The sequence below is a fragment of the Triticum urartu genome, chromosome 1A (assembly GCF_056163025.1).
Source record: "Triticum urartu cultivar PI428250 chromosome 1A, HENAU_Tu73, whole genome shotgun sequence".
Lineage (NCBI taxonomy): Eukaryota > Viridiplantae > Streptophyta > Magnoliopsida > Poales > Poaceae > Triticum > Triticum urartu.
The window spans coordinates 25,531,093-25,553,644 of record NC_141873.1 but is presented as its reverse complement, the minus strand read 5'-3'; the positions used below and the strand labels follow the sequence as shown (position 1 = coordinate 25,553,644).

General features: G+C 46.0%; 1 protein-coding gene across 1 annotated transcript; it reads left to right on the top strand.

Moving 5' to 3' along the window:
- Positions 1–17,066: 17,066 nt before the first annotated feature.
- Positions 17,067–18,697, top strand: LOC125543232 (lecithin-cholesterol acyltransferase-like 1). Its single transcript, XM_048706548.2, has 2 exons — positions 17,067–17,527; positions 17,671–18,697. Exons 1-2 carry the CDS (start codon positions 17,106–17,108, stop codon positions 18,575–18,577), a joined length of 1,329 nt encoding a protein of 442 aa, XP_048562505.1. The 5' UTR covers positions 17,067–17,105; the 3' UTR covers positions 18,578–18,697.
- The last annotated feature ends 3,855 nt before the right edge of the window (positions 18,698–22,552 follow it).

Genomic DNA, 22,552 nt, shown 5'->3' with positions numbered 1-22,552 from the left:
TGATGTGATGAACTTGAGTATGTTTAGATGATGATGGTGAACTTGAGTATGTTTAGATGAACTTGAGTATGTTCACATGATGAATTGTCATATTTCTGCATAATTTCATATTGTTCTGTTTTGAAATGCTGTCAAATGAATTGGAAAAGAGAAAACAGGGAAAATAAAAAAAAACTATGCCTACGGCAAAGCCGTCGGCATATATACGCCCAGGAGTTACCAGGGCTTGCCACGTGGCAAACTATGCCGACGGCTTTGCCGTAGGCATAGCCCTGCTGCCAGGAGAAACCAGCACCTGCCACGTGGCAGACATATGCCTACGGCAAAGCCGTCGGCATAGATTAGCCGTAGGCATAGCCCTGCCGCCAGGAGAAGCCAGGGGACGACACGTGGCGCAGGTATGCCGACGGCTAGGCCGTCGGCATAGATTTCCACCTATGCCGACGGCCAAGCCGTCGGCATACCTGCGTCACGTGTCGTCCCCTGAATCGCCAGCGCTGTTGACGGCGCCGTCCGTTGCCGTCAGACGGAAAACAACGCCGACGGCTAAACTATGCCGATGGCTATCCCTGCGGCCGTCGGCATATGCACCTATGCCGACGGCTATACTACGCCGACGGTCTGACACATCTACGCTGACGTGATCTACGCCGACGGGGCTATGCCGACGGCAGCCGTAGGCATAGATCTATGCCGACGGCAAAGGACCTATGCCGACGGCCATGGGCCGTAGGAATAGCCCGCGAGTCCGGTAGTGGGGCGAGTGCCAGGACGCTAAGCCGGCTAAAACCGCCGAATAGATATTGGGAAAGATACAAAAGTAAGCGCTGGAAACTATATGTCATGCAAACACCCCTCGTCGTACCAAGGAGAAAGACCTTGTGTAGTTTGGACACTCAGGGCATCTCCAGTCGCGTCCCCAGGAAGGCCTCCCCAAACGATTTTTTCGCGCCGGCGCCAAAAAAACGGCTCAGTCGCGCTCCCAGAAGCCTGATTTTCGTAGGCCTTAGCCGAAAAAAGCGCCGGCGGACCCAGGCCGAACCCGGCGCGCTGGGGGCGCCCGGGGACGCTGGGGCGAACTATTTTGGCACGAAACAGCCGCGGTCCCGCCGCGTCAGCGTCACGGCGCCTCGTCTTCCCCCAACGGCCTCGGTTCCCGTGCGGAATCAATGGCAAGGCTGCCGCCGGTCAGCCTTGCCATTGATTCCTCACAGGCGGCGCGTCACGGGACGACGCGCCGATGCCTCCCCTCCCTCGCACGCGTACACACGGGTGCGGCGCGGCTATATAGCTGGTGGCCTGCACTCGCCTGTGCCCACACCAGCCCCGCCCCTCGCCGCCGCCCAGCTCCTCCCTCTCCCTACCTCTCCCGAGCGCCGCCGCCCAGCCCCTCCCTCTATCTCTCTACCTCTCCCAAGCCCGTTGCCATGGCGGAACGCTACCCCGGAGACGAGGCGGCGGCCAACGGCTTCGGCCGCCGTTCGCTCCGCGAACAGGAGTCCTAGCTCCTGTTCCAGGCGAACATCCCGGCACCTCCGGACATGCGCGCCGGGCCGACGAGGTGGAGGCTCAGCGCCGGGGGAGTGCCCATTCCCCCGTTGCCCGACGCCGTGGCGAAGCCGAAGTACTTCGTCGAGGAAGTCGAGGTCGTGCGCGCCTCCCTCACCGACGCCCAACTCTCCCTCCCCCAGTACGCCGCCGACAACCACGCGGCTTGGGCGGCGTATTTCGAGCGCCGCCAGCAGCAGCGCTTGGCGTTCACCAACGGCGCGCCGGTGGTCGGCGGCCGGGAGAACAGCAAGGGGCGCCACCTGTGGTGGGGCGTCCTCGGCCGCACCGAGGGCGTGCTGACGTACCTCGAGGGCGGCAACAACCCGCCATTGGCGTACCCGGCGAGGGCGGCCGCCCCGGCGCAGCACCGACGCGCCGGGCCATGGGCGCCAAGGAGGTTCGGGTCCTCCTCCTCTTCTTCCTGCTCCCGATCTTCATCGCACTCCTCCGGCACTCCGGCCCTGCTCGGCGTCAAGGCCGAGCCCGCGGCGGAGATGCCGCTCGGCCGGTGCACTCGCAGCGCCGGCATCGTCATCAACGAGGGCGGCCGGCGCGCCTACTCGTTGGCTCCTCCTCCGCGCTTCGTCAAGCCAAAGACGGAGCCGGGGCTCGCGCCGGTGAAGACGGAGCCGGGGCTCGCGCCGGTGAAGAAGGAGCCGGTCGCGCCGGTGACGACGGAGCTCGACGACGACGACGCGGCCCTGGAATGGGTGCGCAAGGACTCCATAGCGATGGAGAAGGAGCGCCTGGAGAAGGCGAAGGAGCGCCAGCGCGCCGCCCTGCTTCGCTTCGCGGAGCGTCGACGCGGCCGCGACGAAGGCGGAGTCGTCGTCATCTGCGACAGCGACGACGACGACGATGCGCCGCCACCAGTCCGCCATGGCGACGCCGGGCAGGGGTCCAGCAGGGGCGCCCGCGTCAAGGAGGAGAAGGCCGACGACGACGATGGCGGCACCGGCGGCGACTTCAGCCAGTTTTTCCTTTAGATTAGTTTATGTATATGTGCTATGTAATGAAAATCCGCGAACTTCGCCGAAATGTGCCGAAATTTATCGTGTTTGGCCGAATTTTATCGTGTTTAAGTCGAACTTCGCCGAACTTCTTTTATTTTAAAATGTGCCTGGGGGCGGCCCTGGGGCCGGCGGCTGGGGACCAACTCGTCCCCAGGCCCAATTTGTGCGCCGGCTCACCCTCAGGCGGCGATTTTAGACGCCCCCTGAAGGGCCAACGGCTGGAGATTCCCTCAGACACCATGTGCAGTTTGTGTGGACAGAAAAAGTAAGCTAGACCATATGCAGTAGGCCTATTTATGTTTGGTTGGGCAGTCCTCATGGTCTTGTAATGATTCCATGTGCAATTTCAATGTATTATGTAAGCATGCTCCAGTGGGCCTAGAAATCCAACAACATAAGTGGCCGCACTAGCTTGACGAGTTGCACGTCATGACCTTCCTTGCTGGTGCAACAGTATTCCCTATACGGCGCTTAAGGCATCATTACAGTGCGTTTCACAAATTGGCGCACAACCCCCGCCCCTCGGCTCCTGGGCCAGCCCATCTATTCTCTTTTTCCTGCTTTAAGCGGACCACGTATTTTTTTTGTGTGATTTGAAGACGAAAAAAGTCCGAGCAAGGTGTATGATTCGAACACACAACCACCTTGTCTAGTTTACCTATGGTAGCCAACGAGGAAAGCCACCCAAATGTAAAAAGATACATCCATTTTATTATTTATTTCTTCCTTCCTTTTCTTTTTCCTTTTTATTATTTTCTTTTTTTCCAAAATTAATGAATATTTTTATCAAAATCGATAAAAAATTCAAATCCATGAACATTTTTCCAAATCCATGAACATTTTTTTAGAATCCGAAGAACTTTTCTGAATTCGTGAACTATTTTTTCCACATTGAAGAACTTTTTTGAATAATTGGTCTTTTCATAAAAAGTTGATAAACTTTTTAATTTGAGAACTTTTTAGAAATAATGATGAACTATTTTGAATATCTTTCCAAAATTCATGGACTTTTTCTAAAAGAATTTTTAAAAAATTGATGCACTTTCTCCAAAACCGTGAACCTGTTTTCAAATTGGTAAACTTTTCTTCAAAATCAATGGTTGTTTTTAAAATTGATTAACATTTTGGAAGATGGTTGTTCGTCAATTGGAGAAACTAGTTGTCAATTGGAGAAACTAGTCGTCAACCCCCTCTCCCTCGGCTCTTGGGACAATTGGAGAAACTAGTCGTCAACCCGTGCGTTCGCACGGCTTGGTTATGTGTTCTTATCTTAGGTTCTATATTATAGAAGATGGTTGTTCAGAAGGGGATGTATCAGATCCGTATATTTTAAGGGGAATGCTTACTCAAGTGAGTGAATAAATGTGAATGATTGATGGTACACCGAATAAATTTGAACTAAATGACATAAGAACTTACGAATTTGCAAATAAGAGAACATCTTAACTTCCAGAGAGTCTATGTTGTCGAAGATAGGGAAGAACGGTGTAATGTTTATGTATGTAGTACGAAGACAAATAACACTTATTAAGGGCCTATGGAAAAAATTATAAACATGTACTTCATCATGGCATCCTGCATCGAGCATCATAGCCCATGTATGACATGCCATATGTATGTTGACCTCTTATTGGACTGGGTCGAGAAAAGAAAGGAGCAAAGGAGTCATGAAAATTAATGGACAGTAGCAATGTGTGGCCTGAACGGTACGCCATCACCTATGAAATCTCATGCATCCATTGTTGAGCGTAAAATGGTTGCATACGTCTCGTCTATGTATGTATTTTTTTTTAAAAGGAGGATGACCCCCGGCCTCTTGCAAGATGCATACGGCCATTTTATTGATTATTCTCAAGGACCTTACAAAGTATTACAACAATGTGTCTGAATCTACCATCTTGGCAGCATATGCCACTACTCCTATTCAAAATGATGAAGGGGTGCTAGTTGGGTCACTACCCAAACCACTCACCTAAGCCTAACATCAAAAGCCAGAAGCCGAAACTCATTCGGAAGCCCCAACCGAGCCACATACCGGGTCTGGGACACAATCCGGGCAGACGCACTCGTGTGTCGTCGTCGCCATCTTCCACAGGTCCGTCTTCAGATCATATTGAGGCTTCTACCTTGTCTGGCCACTCTGCCATCGACGTCACCATGACGACAGACAACAACCTCCTCCTGCGCGAGTCCATCTCCATGCATCGGACGCCGAGCCCCCACAGCGCCATGCCGCCGATATCCGCCGCCATCAATGTGTGAGATGAAGCACCGCTCCACCATCCCCCTAGCCAGCACTTACTCCAAAACGATGCCCCCAGGAGGGAAAGCGATAAAACGCCATCATCGTCTGATCCGGAAGACCCAGATCTAGGGTTTCCCCCGGAGCATCCCGAACCTGATGACGCAGACTGCAATGACGATGCCTCGACAAGGGAACGACATCTAAGACGCCGCCATCGTCCGCCATGACCGTAGTCGGCGCGATTTTCATCGGCAGTTGCTCCACCAGACGTGCGCCGCTGACGTCACTGGCCCCTTCAACCGGAGCAAACTCCAAAACAATGCCCTAAAGAGGGACTATGACGCAAAAGCGCCGCCATCGTTCGATCCCAAAGAGATATAGGGTTTCCCCCGGAGTTGCCCGCCCTGTCAAGGACCAAACAAGGGTAGAATCCCGCGGATCTGCCAAGCTGCCGATGAGTCGCACCCACCATCGTGCCGACGGCAGACCAGCGATCAAGGCCCACGCATGGGCATAGATCCGGCCGCGCCGCCGTGAACCGATCCGGTCACGCCGCCGCCGTCCTTGGAGGCCGCGACGCATCAGATCGCGAGACCTCCTGCCGCGGGGAAGCGAGGTCGCCGATGCGCCACCATCCATAGCCTACCGTGCGGCCGATCTGCCGCCGCCCCGAACCGCCGGCGTGCGCCGCGCTGTGGTGCCCCGTCGCCGCCGCACCACACCTCGGAGCAGCCACGTCCGCCCGCGAAGAACTGCTGCACGAGGAGGCAAAGGGGGCGCCGCCGCGGCCGGCGCTGGCCGGGCTTCGCCCGGTCGCGCCCTATGGCGGCGGCGAGGGAAGGGACGGGAGACGGGAAGCCTGCCGGCGGGGATTTGGGGGCGCCTCCCGGTTGCCTCGCAAGGGCGACTCGGGAGGGCAGTTTTCTCTTGTCCAGCTGGTGGAGCCTGGTCTATGTATGTAAATATGGTTAGATAGTGGGCATAGAAGCTGGACCCGGGATGTGATGCAACTGTAGAAATTTTCAATCAAACCCCAATTCATCGATGACGGCGAGGTGAACAGCTCTGGTGATCGGCCGAAGTACCTCACTGGTCCACCCGTGTGTCATCGTTATACATGTATAGTGGAGAAACCAGATAGAATTTGTTGAAAATAATGTATATTAATTTAGTAGGAGAATACACGTGGTCAAGTTACTTTTATCCTTGGCTTCGCATCATGTATGTCGTAACTTTTTTGAATGCTTTCGTCTTCACGTATTTGTATTTCAGTTGAAATTAAGATACATGAAAAAGGAGTATAGAGGGTTCCATTTGTTAGTACATAGCTTATAAGAGACACATGCAAAATTCATACCATACTGACATGATGTTGTAGATTGGCCTTAATATGAAGCAAAAGGAAAACGTGAAAGATGAAAAATGTCGGGGTTGCTAGGCTCTTTACAGAAATTTGTGCCAATAGTCATCTTAGATTTGATTGAGATGGAGGAAATAGAACATTTGAGAATCATCCGATTGGGTGAAATAAAAAAAACAACAGGCACGTGGATGTTCCATGTTGCATGTGTGCATGTTCTAGGATTTGCTAATCCGGATCAATTAAGCTAGCCGGCAGCACCTAGTTTGCCACGTACATGTTATTGCTCAGGGAATAATCGATCCACCTGCTTGCTTAGGTACAACGTGTGCCTCGCTGAATACTTCCGTTTCTCTGTAACGTCGATCGGCTTAGAAAAAAAAGAGTCAGTACCTACCTGTGACATGCGAGTCACGCGTGCAAGATTAGGTATGAGGGAGGAAATAAAATAGATGAGAACTCTCTACAGTGTTGATCAAGGCATCCACGTAGCTCTGTCCTCTTCTTCGAGAGGGGTTCCTCTTAGCCTTTCTTCTCGGGAGTCATCATGTCACTGGCGGATCTGAGATTCGAAAGAGGCCATGCTTTTTGATCGTATCAGGAATCGTTTGAATCTGCCAATCAACTTCTCTGAAGGAGCTGGCCTAAGAGAATTCTTTCTGATGGCGGAATTCACTCAATCAAGAATCAGTCTCTCTGAAGACTCGGCAGGTACAGTACTTCTTTCCTGCTTTGGGGGAAGATCATCTCTTTTTAAGGTGTGTAAGCTTGAAGATCATATGTTCAAGTTCTCTGTTTCTTCCCTGGATGTTGGGTTTGCAATTTACAATGGTGGAAATATTTCTACTCCGGAGTTCAATTTGGGTTTTCTTCTTTGGGGGTGTTCTGGACCCAAGACAAGGCAAATTTCAGATCCTGAGAGGGTAGAAGGTTGGACTATGGTTTCCCGTTCTAAAGATCATTCTAATTCATATGCGGATGTTGTTCGTGATCCAAGGTTCTTTGATCGATCTCAAGCTAGGCAGATGAACAATACTCAACATGCAAATGCTAGATCATCGGTTCCAGTAACTACGGTATTCAGCAGGCTTCAATTCCCTATCAATACAGGGGTTAATGCTGGAGTCAATGCAGCGGGAAATTTGGCAATTCAAAATTCTTCGGGCTCAATTAGAGGTGGCCCTAGCAATAATGGGCTGGCTACTTCAGCTGCTAACTCAGCCCGGAAATTTTGTGTCCGTTGTCTTCTCCTGGGCCATGAAAGGCCGGCCTGTCAGAGTCGAATTCGGTGTAGGAAATGCAAGGAGTGGGGTCACATTGTCAGGGACTGCCGTTCGGCATTCCAGCCACTCGTCCAGTCAAATCAACTCCTCTCTGCTGCGCCAGCACCCCCCCCCCCCCCCGGCAAGTTAATGGAGTGAGTGGCACTCCTTCCCCGAGAGAAGAGATTGCCCCAAATCGGGGAGTGCCAATTACTTCCTTACCTAATCAGATTGTTAGCTCGTTGGTGATCCCCTCAGCTTCGCCTTCTCCACCAGTGCAGCCTCTGCCTCCCATCCAGACGAACCAATCCCCTCTGCTAGAGAAGAAGCTGGTCAGGCCATGGCCAACTTTCCCTTCGACCCAGCTCCTTTCCTGCCTCCGCATCATCAAGCTATCAATGTGGAGGGCAGGCCTACTCGTGTTCGTGTCATCTCTGCTCCCTCTGCGCCTGTTCATGAAGAATGGGCGATTGCCACGCTGGTGCCGATGCCCAAACTACAGGTGATGTTCCCCAATATTAGGCAACTTCTTTCTTAGTTCATCACAGAGGTCAAGCATCTAGGGATTTCAGAGATCTGCCCTATCCCGTTTGGTCAGGCCTACGTTAGATTCAACTCGCCTTTTGACAAAGATTCCAGGGTGCTTCAATGTCCTCATGTTTTCGAAGATGTCCATATCATCTTCCAAAGACATCAGGGTCAGAACTGGAGAAATCTTGCGTTGGATAGAGATATCTGGGCTTTACTCGTGGATTTTCTGTCTGACAAGAGAGAAATCCATGAAATTGCTAACTCACTTAGGAGTTTGGGCAAGATGCTACTTTGGGACAGGGCAAGAAGTACAAAAGCTACATTAATGGTCAAAATTAGAGTGGAAGCCCTGAGAGATGTTCCAATTAGCATTGTAGTAGGAGAATCTGAAGATGAGCACTCTGAATCATGGATTGTCCTTGTAATAATTGTTCAGCAGGAGCTTATTGGAGGGCGGGCTCCTGATGAGGATCCTATTCCTGTTGATGGCAATCCTCACCCTCAACTTGTTAACCAGCTGAATCACTTTGTGGGCCCTATCATGGAACACCAAGCTCAAGATAACATGCAGCCTAACTAGCAAGGTATACATCAACATGCTCTGCTAGAAGAGGAAGATGAGGAAATGGATGAAAACCTGCCTGGTTGGGGACACTGGGCCATGCCTGCAGATGGGCATAATTTTGTTGACCAAGAACTTGAAGATGTAGAATTTTTGAAACTGGCAGATTTAATGCAGCCCTTGGAAGATAATCCAGTTGAACCTGAGCCTCATATTATGGATAATAATAGTGCAATCACTGACTCAGTGGGTTCAAATAACAGTTTGGCAGATTTGGGAGCTCTCAATGATCAGGCGGAGGAGGGAAACTTGGATTTAAATGTTTTGGGCCAAGCCCACTGAAAGCTTGGGCTCCATGACCTAAATTTGGCCTTGGGTCCTGTTCATCCAACGGGCCTGCTTCCTAGGGACCAGCCCCTTGCCCATGTGGCTGCTCATGCTCCCGTTAATGCTCCTATTTTGGGCTTGGATATGAATTTAGCACCCCCCCCAGCACTGGATATCCAACTAGAAGTCAGCCCTCTCTATGACCCGCTGCTAGAGGGGGAAAATGATTTCTTTCAACTCAACTTGGCAGCTGGAAATGATCCTGTCACAGACTTTCTTCTCAGGCAGAGTTCCAACAGGCAGTTAACTCATCTATTGACACTGAGAGCACTTGAGTAGATGAAGAGATTGAAATCATTGAGCCTGACAATGAAGTTTTCTCTATGCTCAAAGAAGCTTCTATCAGTATGAACCCCCCCCTCTTAATTCTACCTCTGATTCTTTAGGTCCTCTTCCTAGTTATGATGTGAAAGGAAAGTATTTATGCTCTAATAGAATTTCTGGTGATTCTCAATGTTTCTCAGAAATTGGACAGGAGAGCTTGATTGCTTGGAAGACTTTTTTTGCTATGAGCTCCAAAGACCAGGAGGCAGTCAAGGTATCTCCCAACTGGGTTAACTTTATTTGTGCTACTCTTCTGAATCCTGAGAAATTTGGGTGGGCAAAAATGTGCCTGTTTTCACCTATGTGGAAAATCCTGAGTGAAGAAGTGGATCATGAGACTGCTTGTAATTTCTTCATACCTGACACTTGTCCGGCTACTGGAGTCCAACATTTAGAAGTGAAATTCCTCTGAAAGGAAGAAAATTTACTTGGAGTAATGTGCAACATGCTCCATTGCTAGAAAAAATTGATTGGGTTTTCACTTCGAATGTTGGACTCTCAAGTATGCGAACACTTTAGTTCTCCCTCTAGCCAAACCTATCTCAAATCATATTCCTTTTGTAATAACCATTGGCACCAGCATACCAAAATTCACAGTGTTCAGGTTTGAAAATTTCTGGCTCCAACATCACAGCTTCAAAGACACTGTGGCAGGCATTTGGAACCAGCCAATTAATGAGGAAAATAGTGCCAAATTGATCACAACAAAGTTCAAGAGGCTAAGAAAAGGGCTTAAACTTTGGAGTAAAAATCTGTCAAATCTGTCTGCTCTTATTAAGGCCACAAACAGCACCATTTTTATGTGGGATTTATTTTAAGAATACATGCCCCTTTCTGCAGATGAAGGAACTGCCAGAGAAATTTTGAAGAGCATCTCCTCATGTTACTATCATATCAGAGAATTTATTGGAGGCAGAGGGCCGCAATCAGAACAGTTAAATTTGGTGATGAAAATTCAAATTTTTTTCCAAGCTAAAGCCTCCATCAAATATAGACACAACTTCATTCAAACTCTGCAGGATGATCATGGACAGGAGCATTTTGAGCATCATGCAAAGGCAACTGTTATCTGGAATTCTTTTTGGAAAAGACTAGGGGAAACTGCAGTCACCCTTGACCCCTTAAATCTGATAAATGTCATTCAAAGATTTGATGGTTTGGAAGACCTAGAAAGGCCTTTCTCCAAAGAGGAAATTGATGATCTAGTTAAGAAACTGCCTTCAGACAAGGCTCCTGGGCCAGATGGATTTAATGGTGACTTCATCAGAGCTTGTTGGGAGATATTGGCCAAGGATTTTTATCAGTTAATCCAAGATTTTCATGAAGAAAAAATCTCCTTGCAGAGCATCAGTGCTTCCTTCATAACCCTTGTCCCAAAGAAAGATTCTCCATTGAACACCAATGACTATATGCCCATTTCTCTGCTTAACTGCACCATCAAGATCATCACAAAACTCCTTGCCAACAGGTTACAGACAATGATTCTAAAATTGGTGCATAAAAATCAGTATGGTTTCATCAAATAGAGAACTATTCAAGACTGCCTAGGATGGGCTTTTGAATATCTTCATCAATGTCATTAGTCAAAAAGACCCACTATAGTGCTCAAACTGGACTTTGAAAAGGCATTTGACTTAACTGAACATAAAACAATAATTGCTATTCTAAAAGCAAGAGGCTTTGGGGTCAAGTGGATCAATTGCATGAACATGATATTCTCATCTGGTAGTTCCCCTGTTCTTCTAAATGGTGTGCCAGGAAAAGTTTTCTTCTGTAAGAAAGGAGTAAGACAAGGTGATCCTTTATCCCCCTCTTATTTTTTGGCAGCAGATATCCTCCAATCCATCCTGAATGAAGCTATGAGAAATAACCTTATCAGTCCTCCAATCCCAAGTCAAGCCTTCCCTTAATTCCCAGTAATCCAATATGCAGATAACACCATCCTTGTCTTACCTGCCCAGTCAGTGCAACTTGCTCATATTAAAAACCTCCTTTTGCATTTCACTGCTTTCACTGGTCTCAAGGTGAATCATGAGAAATCAATCTTGGTTCCAATCAATGTACCCGAAGATGAGCTACCCACTCTGCTATTACTGCTAGGTTGCAAGCGTGGAAGCTTTCCTTTCACCTATGTAGGCCTGCCAATGAGTACATCAAATCTAAAAATTGAAGATTTTAACCCCATATTACAAAGGATTGACAGAAGGTTGTCTGTATGCTCAACACTTTTGTCCTATGATGGTAGACTGCTTCTAATCAAGTTAGTGTTTGCTTCACTACCAATTTTCTACATAAGTACACTGGCTCTGCCAGCGTGAGTTATTGATCAGCTTAATAAATTCCTCAGGAGGTTCTTTTGGAGAAAATATGGTATGGAGGAGGGAGGCACAACACTTATTTCCTGGCAGAAAGTTTGCAAGCCCAAAATGCAGGGAGGACTTGGCATTCTAGATATTGCAACCCACAACAAGGCACTTCTCATGGAGAATTTACATAAGTTCCTAAACATGGCAGATATCCCTTGGGTTAATTTGATTTGGAAAAAGCATTATCAACATGGACCCCCAACTGAGACTAGGGTTAGGTCCTTCTGGTGGAAAGCTCACATCTCTCTTTTGGGTGATTTTAAGAACATTATGAAATGTAAGGTTGTCTCAGGTGCTACTGCTCTATTGTGGCAGGACAAGTGGATGGGTGAACCACTACACATCCAATTTCCACAACTTCACTCCTTCTCCACAAATCATTCTATCTCCGTTCAACAATACCAGGAGGTAGATGACAGTACAGATAACTTCCGGCTTCGATTATCAAATCAAGCTTACAGTCAAGTACATCAACTGGATAATATTTTCCCACAGTTGACAAATTCTGCAAATGATCAATGGAGCCATGAAGGGAAGGCTAATTTCTCATCTATCAAAGTCTATAACAGCTTGATCCCAAACTCAGAGGAGCATCCAATATTCAAGAAGATTTGGAAAAGTAAAAACAGGCTAAGGCACAAGATTTTCTTCTGGCTAGCTGCCCATGAAAGAATCAACACCAGAGCCTTTCTTCAAAGGAAAGGGATGCACCTAGACGACCCTCACTGTCCAAACTGTAGACAAAGTGCTGAAGAAACAGTAATGCATCTTCTTTGGGACTGCCCTTTTTCCCAATACTGTTGGGATTCGCTAATTCTTGGTAAGAAAAGAGGAACATCACTTTATGAAGAACTAGTCCTTGCATCAGAGCATCTACCCAAGAAATTTGCTGCAGAGATTGTAATTCTTGGATGTTGGAACATTTGGACCAAAAGAAATGGCAAAGTATTTAGAGGTCTGCAGCAGACACTTCGAAGTTGGAGATACTTCCTTAAGCAAGATATGAATATGCTTCAATTCAAGATTAAGGAAAAACATATTGACAGTTTCAAGCTCTGGATCAATAATAATCTGTAAAATGATTGGTTCTTTACCTAGAAAAGGTGTTGGCTGATTTTTTTTGTTCCCTTTTGGCCTCCTGGAGGCTTGTACTTGTACACTTTGTTTGGCTTAATATAACACCGTGGAACGATTGTTCTACAGTTTCCAGGTAAAAAAAACAATGTTGATCAACTGAGGAAAAATCAAGCCAATACTTACTTGCGTGCTGGTGGAGAGAAGAAGTATGACTGTTGAACCAAATTATATGCACCAGCAGTGAGGAAATGGAGCCCTGGATCTAGATTCAGAGTTTGAGACGATGTAACTTGTAGATAGATTTTTTTAATGGGACTTGTAGATAGATTGAGAGTTTGAGACGGTGTTTGCTTCTTTTTTTTACCGAGGGCCCCATCAGCCGAGCGGCTTGTTATATATATAAATTCCCATATTAATTAGAATTTATGAATCATTAATTTGGTGGGACCGAATTATAACGGTGTAGATTAACCCATGTAATTCTAGCGCAGAAAAAACACTCAATTTGGTCGACAAATAAAAATAATTTATCTCCATGTTGAACTGTTCTGCCAACAAATAATCAGTGATGTCCTAAGCTAAACTTGTCCTAAAGAAACAGGACTCTCCATTTAAGTATAGATATAGATATAGATATAGAAGTATAGAAGTATAGATAGATATAGATATAGATATAGATAGAAGTATAGATAGATAGATTAAAGCATAAATATTATACGCGACCAACTGGAGAAAATAAAGTATGCGACGCCTCCAGCCATTCAATACATTTACAGTCACTTGACTGTACTTATGTAGTCAGTCCAGAATTAAGTTTCTAGCGTAGTTGCTGGATAGTACATGATGATGGGGAGGCACCGGACTTTATTTCTGAGGAAGGGAACACACGAGGTGCACATGGGCGGAGGAAGCTAGATGTCCTAGCGAGTTAGCGACCTTATCTGTCGGTGATGAGTATCTTGTGGTAGCTAGATTTTGAGGTGCCGAGAGTATCGTGGTAGCTGGATTTAGAGGCGCAGGATGGCCCAATCCTAGAAAGTCATATGCCTCGTCGCCGAAGCCGATGATCCACCACTTACTTCGTTCTGTTTGAACTGAGTCGAATGCACTGGCGGTCCAAGACTTTGTCAAGCAAGTTTTTTTTAGTGCGTCAACCATGTTTACTTTAATCCACAAACTCGCAATATGATAATCATTAGACAATAACTCGTCCAAATTGCAGATGCGGCCAGTGAGTCAGCCCACACTAGCTGAGTTTGGGACTTTGCCGAGTGCCAAAAATTGCTTGGCAATGCGTCTACCGAGTTTTACACTCGGCAAATGTCACTCAGCTGAACCTTGTCGGCAAAGTTATTTTTACCGTGTCATTTTTCATCGATACTCAACAAACACCTGCAAATTCTTTGCCGAGTGCAGATATTAGTGAACTCGACAAAATAATGCTCCCTCCGTCAAAAAATAAGTGACATTGATGAGAAATGACCCGGTTCAGTTGAGTGATATTTGCCGAGTGTAAAACTCGGTAGACGCATTGCCAAGCTATTTAAAATTAGTACAAACTTGAGATACAATTAGGACAAAATTGAGACACTTACTTTAAGGCGGTGGGAGTATACAAGAAAAGAAAAGAAAATATTTGCGGGGTCCCACTCGGCAAAGTGAAACATACTAATGGCGCAAATTCTTTTCCGAATACCGAACTTGGCAAACATTGCAACCCTATTAATGTTTTCGTAACCGTGACGACTAGTGAAAAATGTTCAGCCCTTTGCCAAGAGCACTGGTGTTTGCCGAATTCTATGTGTTGTGTCTTGGCAATGTGCCGTTTTTGCCAAGGGCTAGGTCGTTTCCGAATTGTTTATTCATGCACGCGGCATTCTTTTTTGCTTTGCTGAGTGCCAGATAAAATACACTTGACAAACACTAGGGCACTCAGCCAAGTTGCGGATTCTAATTGTGCTATGAGGTGGTTTCTGAGGAATGAGATTTTGCAAAAAAAAAGATAAAAAAAATTGATGGGATAGAATGGGCACACGAGGGCTTAAGTGCAATACGTTCATAACCACCCCATTATTTCCAAATTTCCAATCTGTCCTCGACTACAGACGACAGTTCGTCTGCGTGACTCGGACGCCGAAACTGCTATATCGATGGTATAGCGCTTGTACCGCCGTACGCGAACACCCGGTTACATTAGTGGCAGAGGACAAACTATAATATTGATACGGCGGAACCTGTTAATTATAGCAAAAAGAGCAAGGTACAAAAATAAAGAAAATCTAGATACTAGTGACCATCATACAGGATTCCCAACCAACAGGTGGTGGTAATATTGCAAGAACATGTGACATGATTGATTTCCCTGTAGATATAGGTAATATATACTTGTCTGCATTAAGATTGGGGTCCCTGAGAATGACATCATCATCACTATCTATGATCTGTATCCGGTACTGACTATGATAAGGTTGTCACAGTGCAGCCATCGCCACCTGGTAGTAATAACTTGTAAGAGCAACTCTAGAAGAGTCGATGTAATGGGTCAATCGCCATTGTCAAAAAGACGATTTTGAGATGAAAAAGATAGTACTCTAGGAGAGTCGCCATACCAGTCAGAATTGCCATAGTTTATGGAGCGTCCTCCATATCTGGCCTCCCAACCTTCATATTTGGCATCTCGCGGCCAACTTTTGAAACACACTCGATATGACAATTGTGTCTGGCACGCAGTAAACTTCGTGTAGTCCCCTACCTCACAAGGAGATAACGGAAAGATTGAGGAAAAAGGATGTCTCATTGAAGAGTGTGTCCCATGATATGAAGGCAACCAATATGGAGACTCTGAGTTTGTGCATCACCTCGGTAACCTCCTTAAATCCTATGGAGCACCCCCTATATGCAGATAGTGCCTGCCAAAATGATGACTCTACTAAAATTACTCTAAGTTTCTATTAAACAACAATATTGAAGTGGGTACACAAATGGCCATGAAACCAAAGCTACTTCGGTTGCTACCTCTGCAGTTCCTGCTCCTTTCGCCTGAAATTACATCTCAACTGATAAAGCCACCGGGGGCAGAGTCGACCAGGCTGGCTCAAGAAAGTCTTCCTGATATTTTGTTGCCAAATTTCTTCATACCTAATGCTGACGTATAAATGCATACCCACCTTTGCCCATCAGCTTGAGCTTTTGGGTGAACTAGCTGGTGTGTGCAGTTTTACATGGTAACAGAGCTAGGAGCTCTTGAGTTCAAGACCCTGCCAATACAGTCCTAAAAATTCATTTTGTGGCCTACATAAAATCCCACATCTAAGGACAAAATCATCCTAGACGTGAGGGGAGTATTGAGATATATTGCCCGCTTCTCTTCATCAATTCAGACTTTTGAAGGAGTTGGCTGGAACATAAATTCAAAATGGTATCAGTGCTGAGCTCTTGGGTTCAAGTCTCAGTCATCGCATTTCCCCCAATCATTTATCCACGCTCATGTCGGGCATGGGGGGAGGTGTTGATCATTCCATATCCACGTCGGATGTGAAGGGGGGTGTTAAGTATATTATATCTTCTCCTCCTATCAGACCAGTCTTCTGGATAGTTGGTTGATAGGAATATCTTTACAAGGTATCGGAGCAAAGAGGTCTTGAGTTTAATTCTCGGCTGGCGCAAGCATGAGTGAGCCACACGTGAGAGAGAGTGTTGATGCATAAATGCATAGCCCGACTTTGCCCATCTGCTTATCATCTAGCATTCTAAGGACTACTATTCAAGCTCTGTTATAGGATGAAACCTTCCTCTGTTTTTTGACGATGCTATCTGTTGCTTTTGAACAGCTACCACCTATGCTTTTACCTATATAACCTCTGCTTCTGTTCCTCATCGATCTATTAATATGCATAATGCCACCTTTATTTATACTTATCTGTTTTTACTACTTTCTCTGTTTCAAACATTGAGTACTCACCAGGAACAACAAATATGCTAAGCAAGGAAGAGGCATGCTCTACCTGGCAGCGTCCACCTTCCACTCAAGGGATATAGCACTATCATTTAGCATAGAGAAACAATAATCACGAACAGAAACAATAACTAGCAGTAAGTACTCATTATTTCGATCTGTGACTAAGTTTTCGTATCACCACTCTTACAATATTTGGCTTGCTGTCGGCCTTTGTGCCATTGGCGTAACGGGTCATCTAGTTAGAACAAAGAGTGAGGTGCAAAACTAAATAAATCAAGATATTTTATGACCTCCAAATATATAAGTAACAGCCCGTGCATGATTGATTTTCTAGCTGTAGGAGTACGAAGTACACGTGTCCGCGTTAAGATTGAACGCACATTCTCGGATCAGGCTCCACTGCCCAACACTATATATAAATGACCCGCATCTAACAACCGTGTACTAACAGGGTTGTTGTAGTGCAGCCATGGCCATGAAAGCACAGTTCCTTCGGTTGCTACCGCTGCTGCTCCTTCTCCTTCCGCCTCCCCTCCGCAATTACCTCTTCACGGATGACGGCGCCCTCGGCGACAGTGCCAGCAAGGGCCAGCTCCATGTCTACCACCCGATAATCTTATTCCCCGGTATAAGCTGCCCCAACCTGGATGCACGGCTCACCGACGACTACACCCCATCGCTGCCGCGCTGCGGTGCGTTCAAGGGGAAGGGGTGGTTCCCGCTCTGGAACAACACCCAGGACGTTCTTGACCATGACTACCTGCCGTGCATACAAGAGCAGATGAGCCTCGTGTACGACCCCGTCCTCAACGAGTTCCGAAACCAGCCCGGTGTCGAGACACGTGTGCCGGACTTCGGCTCCTCCTACAGTTTCACCTCAAAGGTCAAACTGTAAGTTGATATGCAAGTTATCCCTTGATCAGCAACTAATTCCTTTACTACATGTACTTGGTATGTATATATTGTTTCTTCCTGTGTACTCTGAGAGTTCTTGATCTGGAAATTGGCCTTATGTTAATATATATGTTCGCCAGGGGTAACCTTGACATGTTTTGCATGTTGAAACTCCGCAAAGCGCTGGAGGCAGTAGGGTATCGCGACAGAGATACCCTTTTTGGAGCTCCTTACGACATACGTCACGCTCCACTTTCACCCGGCCAGCCATCTCGTGTGTACACCGACTACTTCGCCCGTGTGAAGGATCTGGTGCATCATGCAAGCAAGAAGAATGGAAACAAGCCCATCATCCTGCTCGGGCACAGCTTTGGTGGCAAGGCTGTCCTTGACTTTGTCAATTTGACTCCACTTCCATGGAGGAAAAAATTCATCAAACACGTTGTCCTAATCGCGCCCACACCTCCTACGGGATTTTTGGAGGTGCTCAGGAACCTCGCCTCGGGGCCTTCAGTCATTCGTGTACCGGCGGTGCCGTGGCTGGGTTTGAGGCCAATGTGGAGAACTTTTCCGACTTCCCTTACATCTTTCCCGTCCCATAGGGTTTTTGGTCACCAGCCACTTGTAGTCACCAAACATAGGAACTACTCGGCGTATGACTACACGGATTTTCTTACAGCACTTGGTATCAGCACTGACATCATAAAACAGGTTCTTCCGATGAAACTAACGGTTCATGCTCCAATGGTGCCAACAACATACCTCAGTGGTGTCGGTATCCAAACCCCAGACCGGGCAGTATACTGGGATAGTAACTTCGATGTGCAGCCAGACTATGTGTATGGTGATGGTGACCTTGTTATCAACAAAGTTAGCTTGTTGGCATTCGTGAAAGAAATGAGCAAGCAACAACAACTGAGTAACATACACTTCAAGTTCGTCAAGATTGTTAATGTTACCCACTCTAATATTGTTTTCCTGGAACGTCCGCTCAGGATAGTTATGGCTGAAATTCTGGAAGCAAATAGTAGAAGAGACATCATGTGATACTTTTATGTTTTTGTTCATAGTAAGAACGTTTTATTCTCGCTAGAGAATTTGGCATTTTTGTGGAATAAAACTATTATGTAAGGATTTTTTAAAAGTTGAATGAGATTCCAAGATCTCACTAGTATACAACAAGTCTTTTATCACACCTCGTCGCCCATGGTTAGGTTAGAAACCATGTGCAATTTATACAACATACAAGGTCCCTACAACTTGAACATGTGCGATGAGCTAGGCCAAAAAATGATCGTTTGTGGTCTGATGCACATCGCTGTCATTCAAGCCTGATAGACCGTCTGCAGTGTGAATGTCCACATAAGTCACAGTTCCTACTTTGATAAATGCATGTTTACAACGTGCATGTCACTCCACACTGTTGCATATGTGGTCTTACCGGACACTTTCGGTTGATGGTTCAGCGGTGCTGTGCAGTAACTGTTTGAAATGGAGCACGAGTCCGGTGATGGGCTTTTATTTTGTGCTGTTCATTAGCTTTCCCGAGTTTTTACCCTCGGGAAACCGTTTCATTTCCGCAGTTTCTATCCTCCATTAAATGATTTTTACCCAATACAAACATTTGCCGAGTGCCATAAAAAACACTCAGCAAACATACCGCCGAGTGCACGATGAAAAACACTTGCAAAAGCTCGCTTTGCATGAAGGGTGTATGTTGAACGAGGTTTGTCGAATGTCTTTTGCTTTTTGGCAAGTGTACTTGGCAGTAGGCAAACAAACATTTTCCAGTAGTGACAACATATCACCACCATGATGGAGCAAATGTGGAAATGGCCTTTGGCATGATTTTCATCATACTATTATTTTGACTACTAAAAAAAGTCATTTTACAGAATTTAAAACCGTCATCATAGATGATATTTCGATCCTTTATGAGTTCATTCGACAGTGGCAATAGGGTTGGATAAAAAATTGGGAGGCAGTAGCAAAAACCGTATGGCATTGATGTGTCATTGATTATCAATGGACAAACATTTCTAAGGGCACTGAGCAATGGGTACGCTCACTCGACGGCCTTCAAAGCTGAGCTATTTGGCACCATGTGGTTGAGCCAACAACATCATTTATCGCCATATAAGGCATAGCACCCACGAAAAAATCTGAAAAAAAGTCTATACATAGCTCCACATAGCTCTTTATTTTTTTTCAGCGAAAATACTATTTTCACACATTGAAAAAATCTGAAAAAAAGTCTATACATACATGTGTATTTGTATTATACACGTATGAAATTTCATGAACATATATGTTTTCATGTAGTGTATATGAAAAAGATAAATACACAGATTAATATAGGCTATATCTTTGTTGTTTTTATGTCAGATATTTATCTTTTTTGTGTAGCACGCAAATAACTGAATTACATGATAAAACTTTTGACCTACTTGACAAACATGCATATGTATTTGTATAAAAAAATTGATATTTTTTGAAACTTTTAAGTATATTTTGAATTTTTTTTGGCAAAACGGGCTCAATGGAGCCCGGCCTCTGCAACGCCGCACTCATAGCACCCACAACGTTTACACTTGTGTTTCTTTTGCCTGGAGATGACGAACTTGAAGACTCTAAAGTTTAGATGCTTCTAGATCTCCTTGCTGCTGTGGTTTTCTTTGAAATAGACTGACTGGAATGTATGTGTGTCCAAAAGTTATGAGATAATGTGTCGGTATATCTAGTATATTTTAGCTTCTGCTAAAATGTACAGATGCCCAGAGTTAAAAAAAATGTGCATTCCCCACAAAAAAACAAAAAGGAAAGGTGCATTGACTTCTTTGTTGGAGAGAAGAATTTCAAGATGGCTGTCTTAACAAAGATTTTTACGAGGTTGAGACAGAAATTCCCATGCGTTATTGCTGAATTAGAGAGAGAAGGTTAGGGTAAAAAATAGTATAGGAGACATCTTTGTGAAGAAAAATATGCCCTAGAGGAAATAATAAAATTGTTGTTTTATATTTCCTTGTATGATGATAAATGTTTATTATTGATGCTAGAATTGTATTAACCGGAAACTTGATACATGTGTGGATACACAGACAAAACACCGCGTCCCTAGTAAGCCTCTACTAGACTAGCTCGTTAATCAAAGATGATTAACTTTCCTAACCATAGACATGTGTTGTCATTTGATGAACGGGATCACATCATTAGTAGAATGATGTGATGGACAAGACCCATCCATTAGCTTAGCATAATGATCGTTCAGTTTATTGCTATAGCTTTCTTCATGTCATATACATATTCCTTTGACTATGAGATTATGCAACTCCCGGATACCGGAGGAACACCTTGTGTGCTATCAAACTTCACAACGTAACTGGGTGATTATAAAGATGCTCTACAGGTGTCTCCCAAGGTGTTTGTTGGTTGGCATAGATCGAGATTAGGATTTGTCACTCTGAGTATCGGAGAGGTATCTCTGGGCCCTCTCGGTAATGCACATCATGATAAGCCTTGCAAGAAATGTGACTAATGAGTTAGTTGCGGGATGATGCATTACAAAACGAGTAAAGAAACTTTTTGGTAACGAGATTGAACTAGGTATGAGGATACCGATGATCGAATCTCGGGCAAGTAACATATCGATGACAAAGGGAATAACGTATGTTGTCATTACGGTTTGACCGATAAAGATCTTCGTAGAATATATAGGAACCAATATGAGCATCCAGGTTTCGCTGTTGGTTATTGATCGGAGATGTCTCTCGGTCATGTCTACATAATTCTCGAACCCGTAGGGTCCGCACGCTTAATGTTCGATGACGATTTGTATTATGAGTTATGTGTTTTGGTGACCGGAGATTGTTCAGAGTCCCGGATGAGATCACGGACATGACGTGGAGTCTCTAAATGGTCAAGAGGTAAAGATTGATATATTGGATGATAGTATTCGGACACCGAAATGGTTTCGGAATGGTTTGGGTATTTTTTAGAGTACCAAGAGGTTACCGGAACCCCCCGGGGAAGTATTGGGCCTACATGGGCCATAGGGGAGAGGGGAGGCAGCCCACAAGGGGTGGCTGCACCCCCCTCCCATAGGGAGTCCGAATTGGACTAGGGGAGGGGGCGCGCCCCCCTTTCCTTCTCCTCTTCCCTCTCCCTTCCCCCTTTTCCCCCTCCATGAGAAGGAATAAGAGGGGGGCCGAATCCTACTTAGGACCGGGAGTCCTAGTAGGACTCCTCCCTCCTGGTGCTCCCCCTAGGGACGGCCTCCTCCCTCTCCCTCCTTTATATACATGAGCAGGGCACCCCTTGGAGACACACCAATTGTTCCAAGCCGTGTGCGGCGTCTCCCTCGACGGTTTACTCCTTCGGTCGTATTCACGTAGTGCTTAGGCGAAGCCCTGCGTGGATCACATCACCATCACCGTCACCATGCCGTCGTGCTGATGAAACTCTCCCTCGACCCTCTGCTGGATCAAGAGTTCAAGGGACGTCATCGAGCTGAACGAGTGCTGAACTCGGAGGTGTCGTACGTTCGGTACTTCATCGGTTGAATCGAGAAGATGTTCGACTACATCAACCACGTTAAACTAATGCTTCCGCTTTCGGTCTAGGGGTACATGGACACACTCTCCCCCTCTCGTTGCTATGCATATCCTAGATAAATCTTGCGTGATCGTAGGATTTTTTTTGAAATTGCATGCTACGTTCCCCAACAATGGCATCCGAGCCAGGTCTATGCGTAGATGATATGCACGAGTAGAACACAAAGTGTTGTGGGTGATAATAGTCATACTGCTTACCACCAACGTCTTACTTTGATTCGGTGGTATTGTTGGATGAAGAGGCCTGGACCAACCTTACATGACCACGTTCATAAGACCGGTTCCACCGACAGACATGCAACCAGTTTTGCAAAAGGTGGCTGGCGGCTGTCTGTTTCTCGAACTTTAGTTGAATCGAGTTTGACTACGCCTGGTCCTTGTTTAAGGTTAAAACATCGCACTTGACGAAAAA

Excerpts from the sequence above, each read along its gene's own strand:
- LOC125543232 (XM_048706548.2), top strand. The coding sequence starts at position 17,106 with ATGGCCATGAAAGCACAGTTCCTTCGGTTGCTACCGCTGCTGCTCCTT. Across the intron at positions 17,528-17,670 it reads TTCACCTCAAAGGTCAAACT|GGGTAACCTTGACATGTTTT; the intron begins GTAAGTTGATAT and ends TATGTTCGCCAG.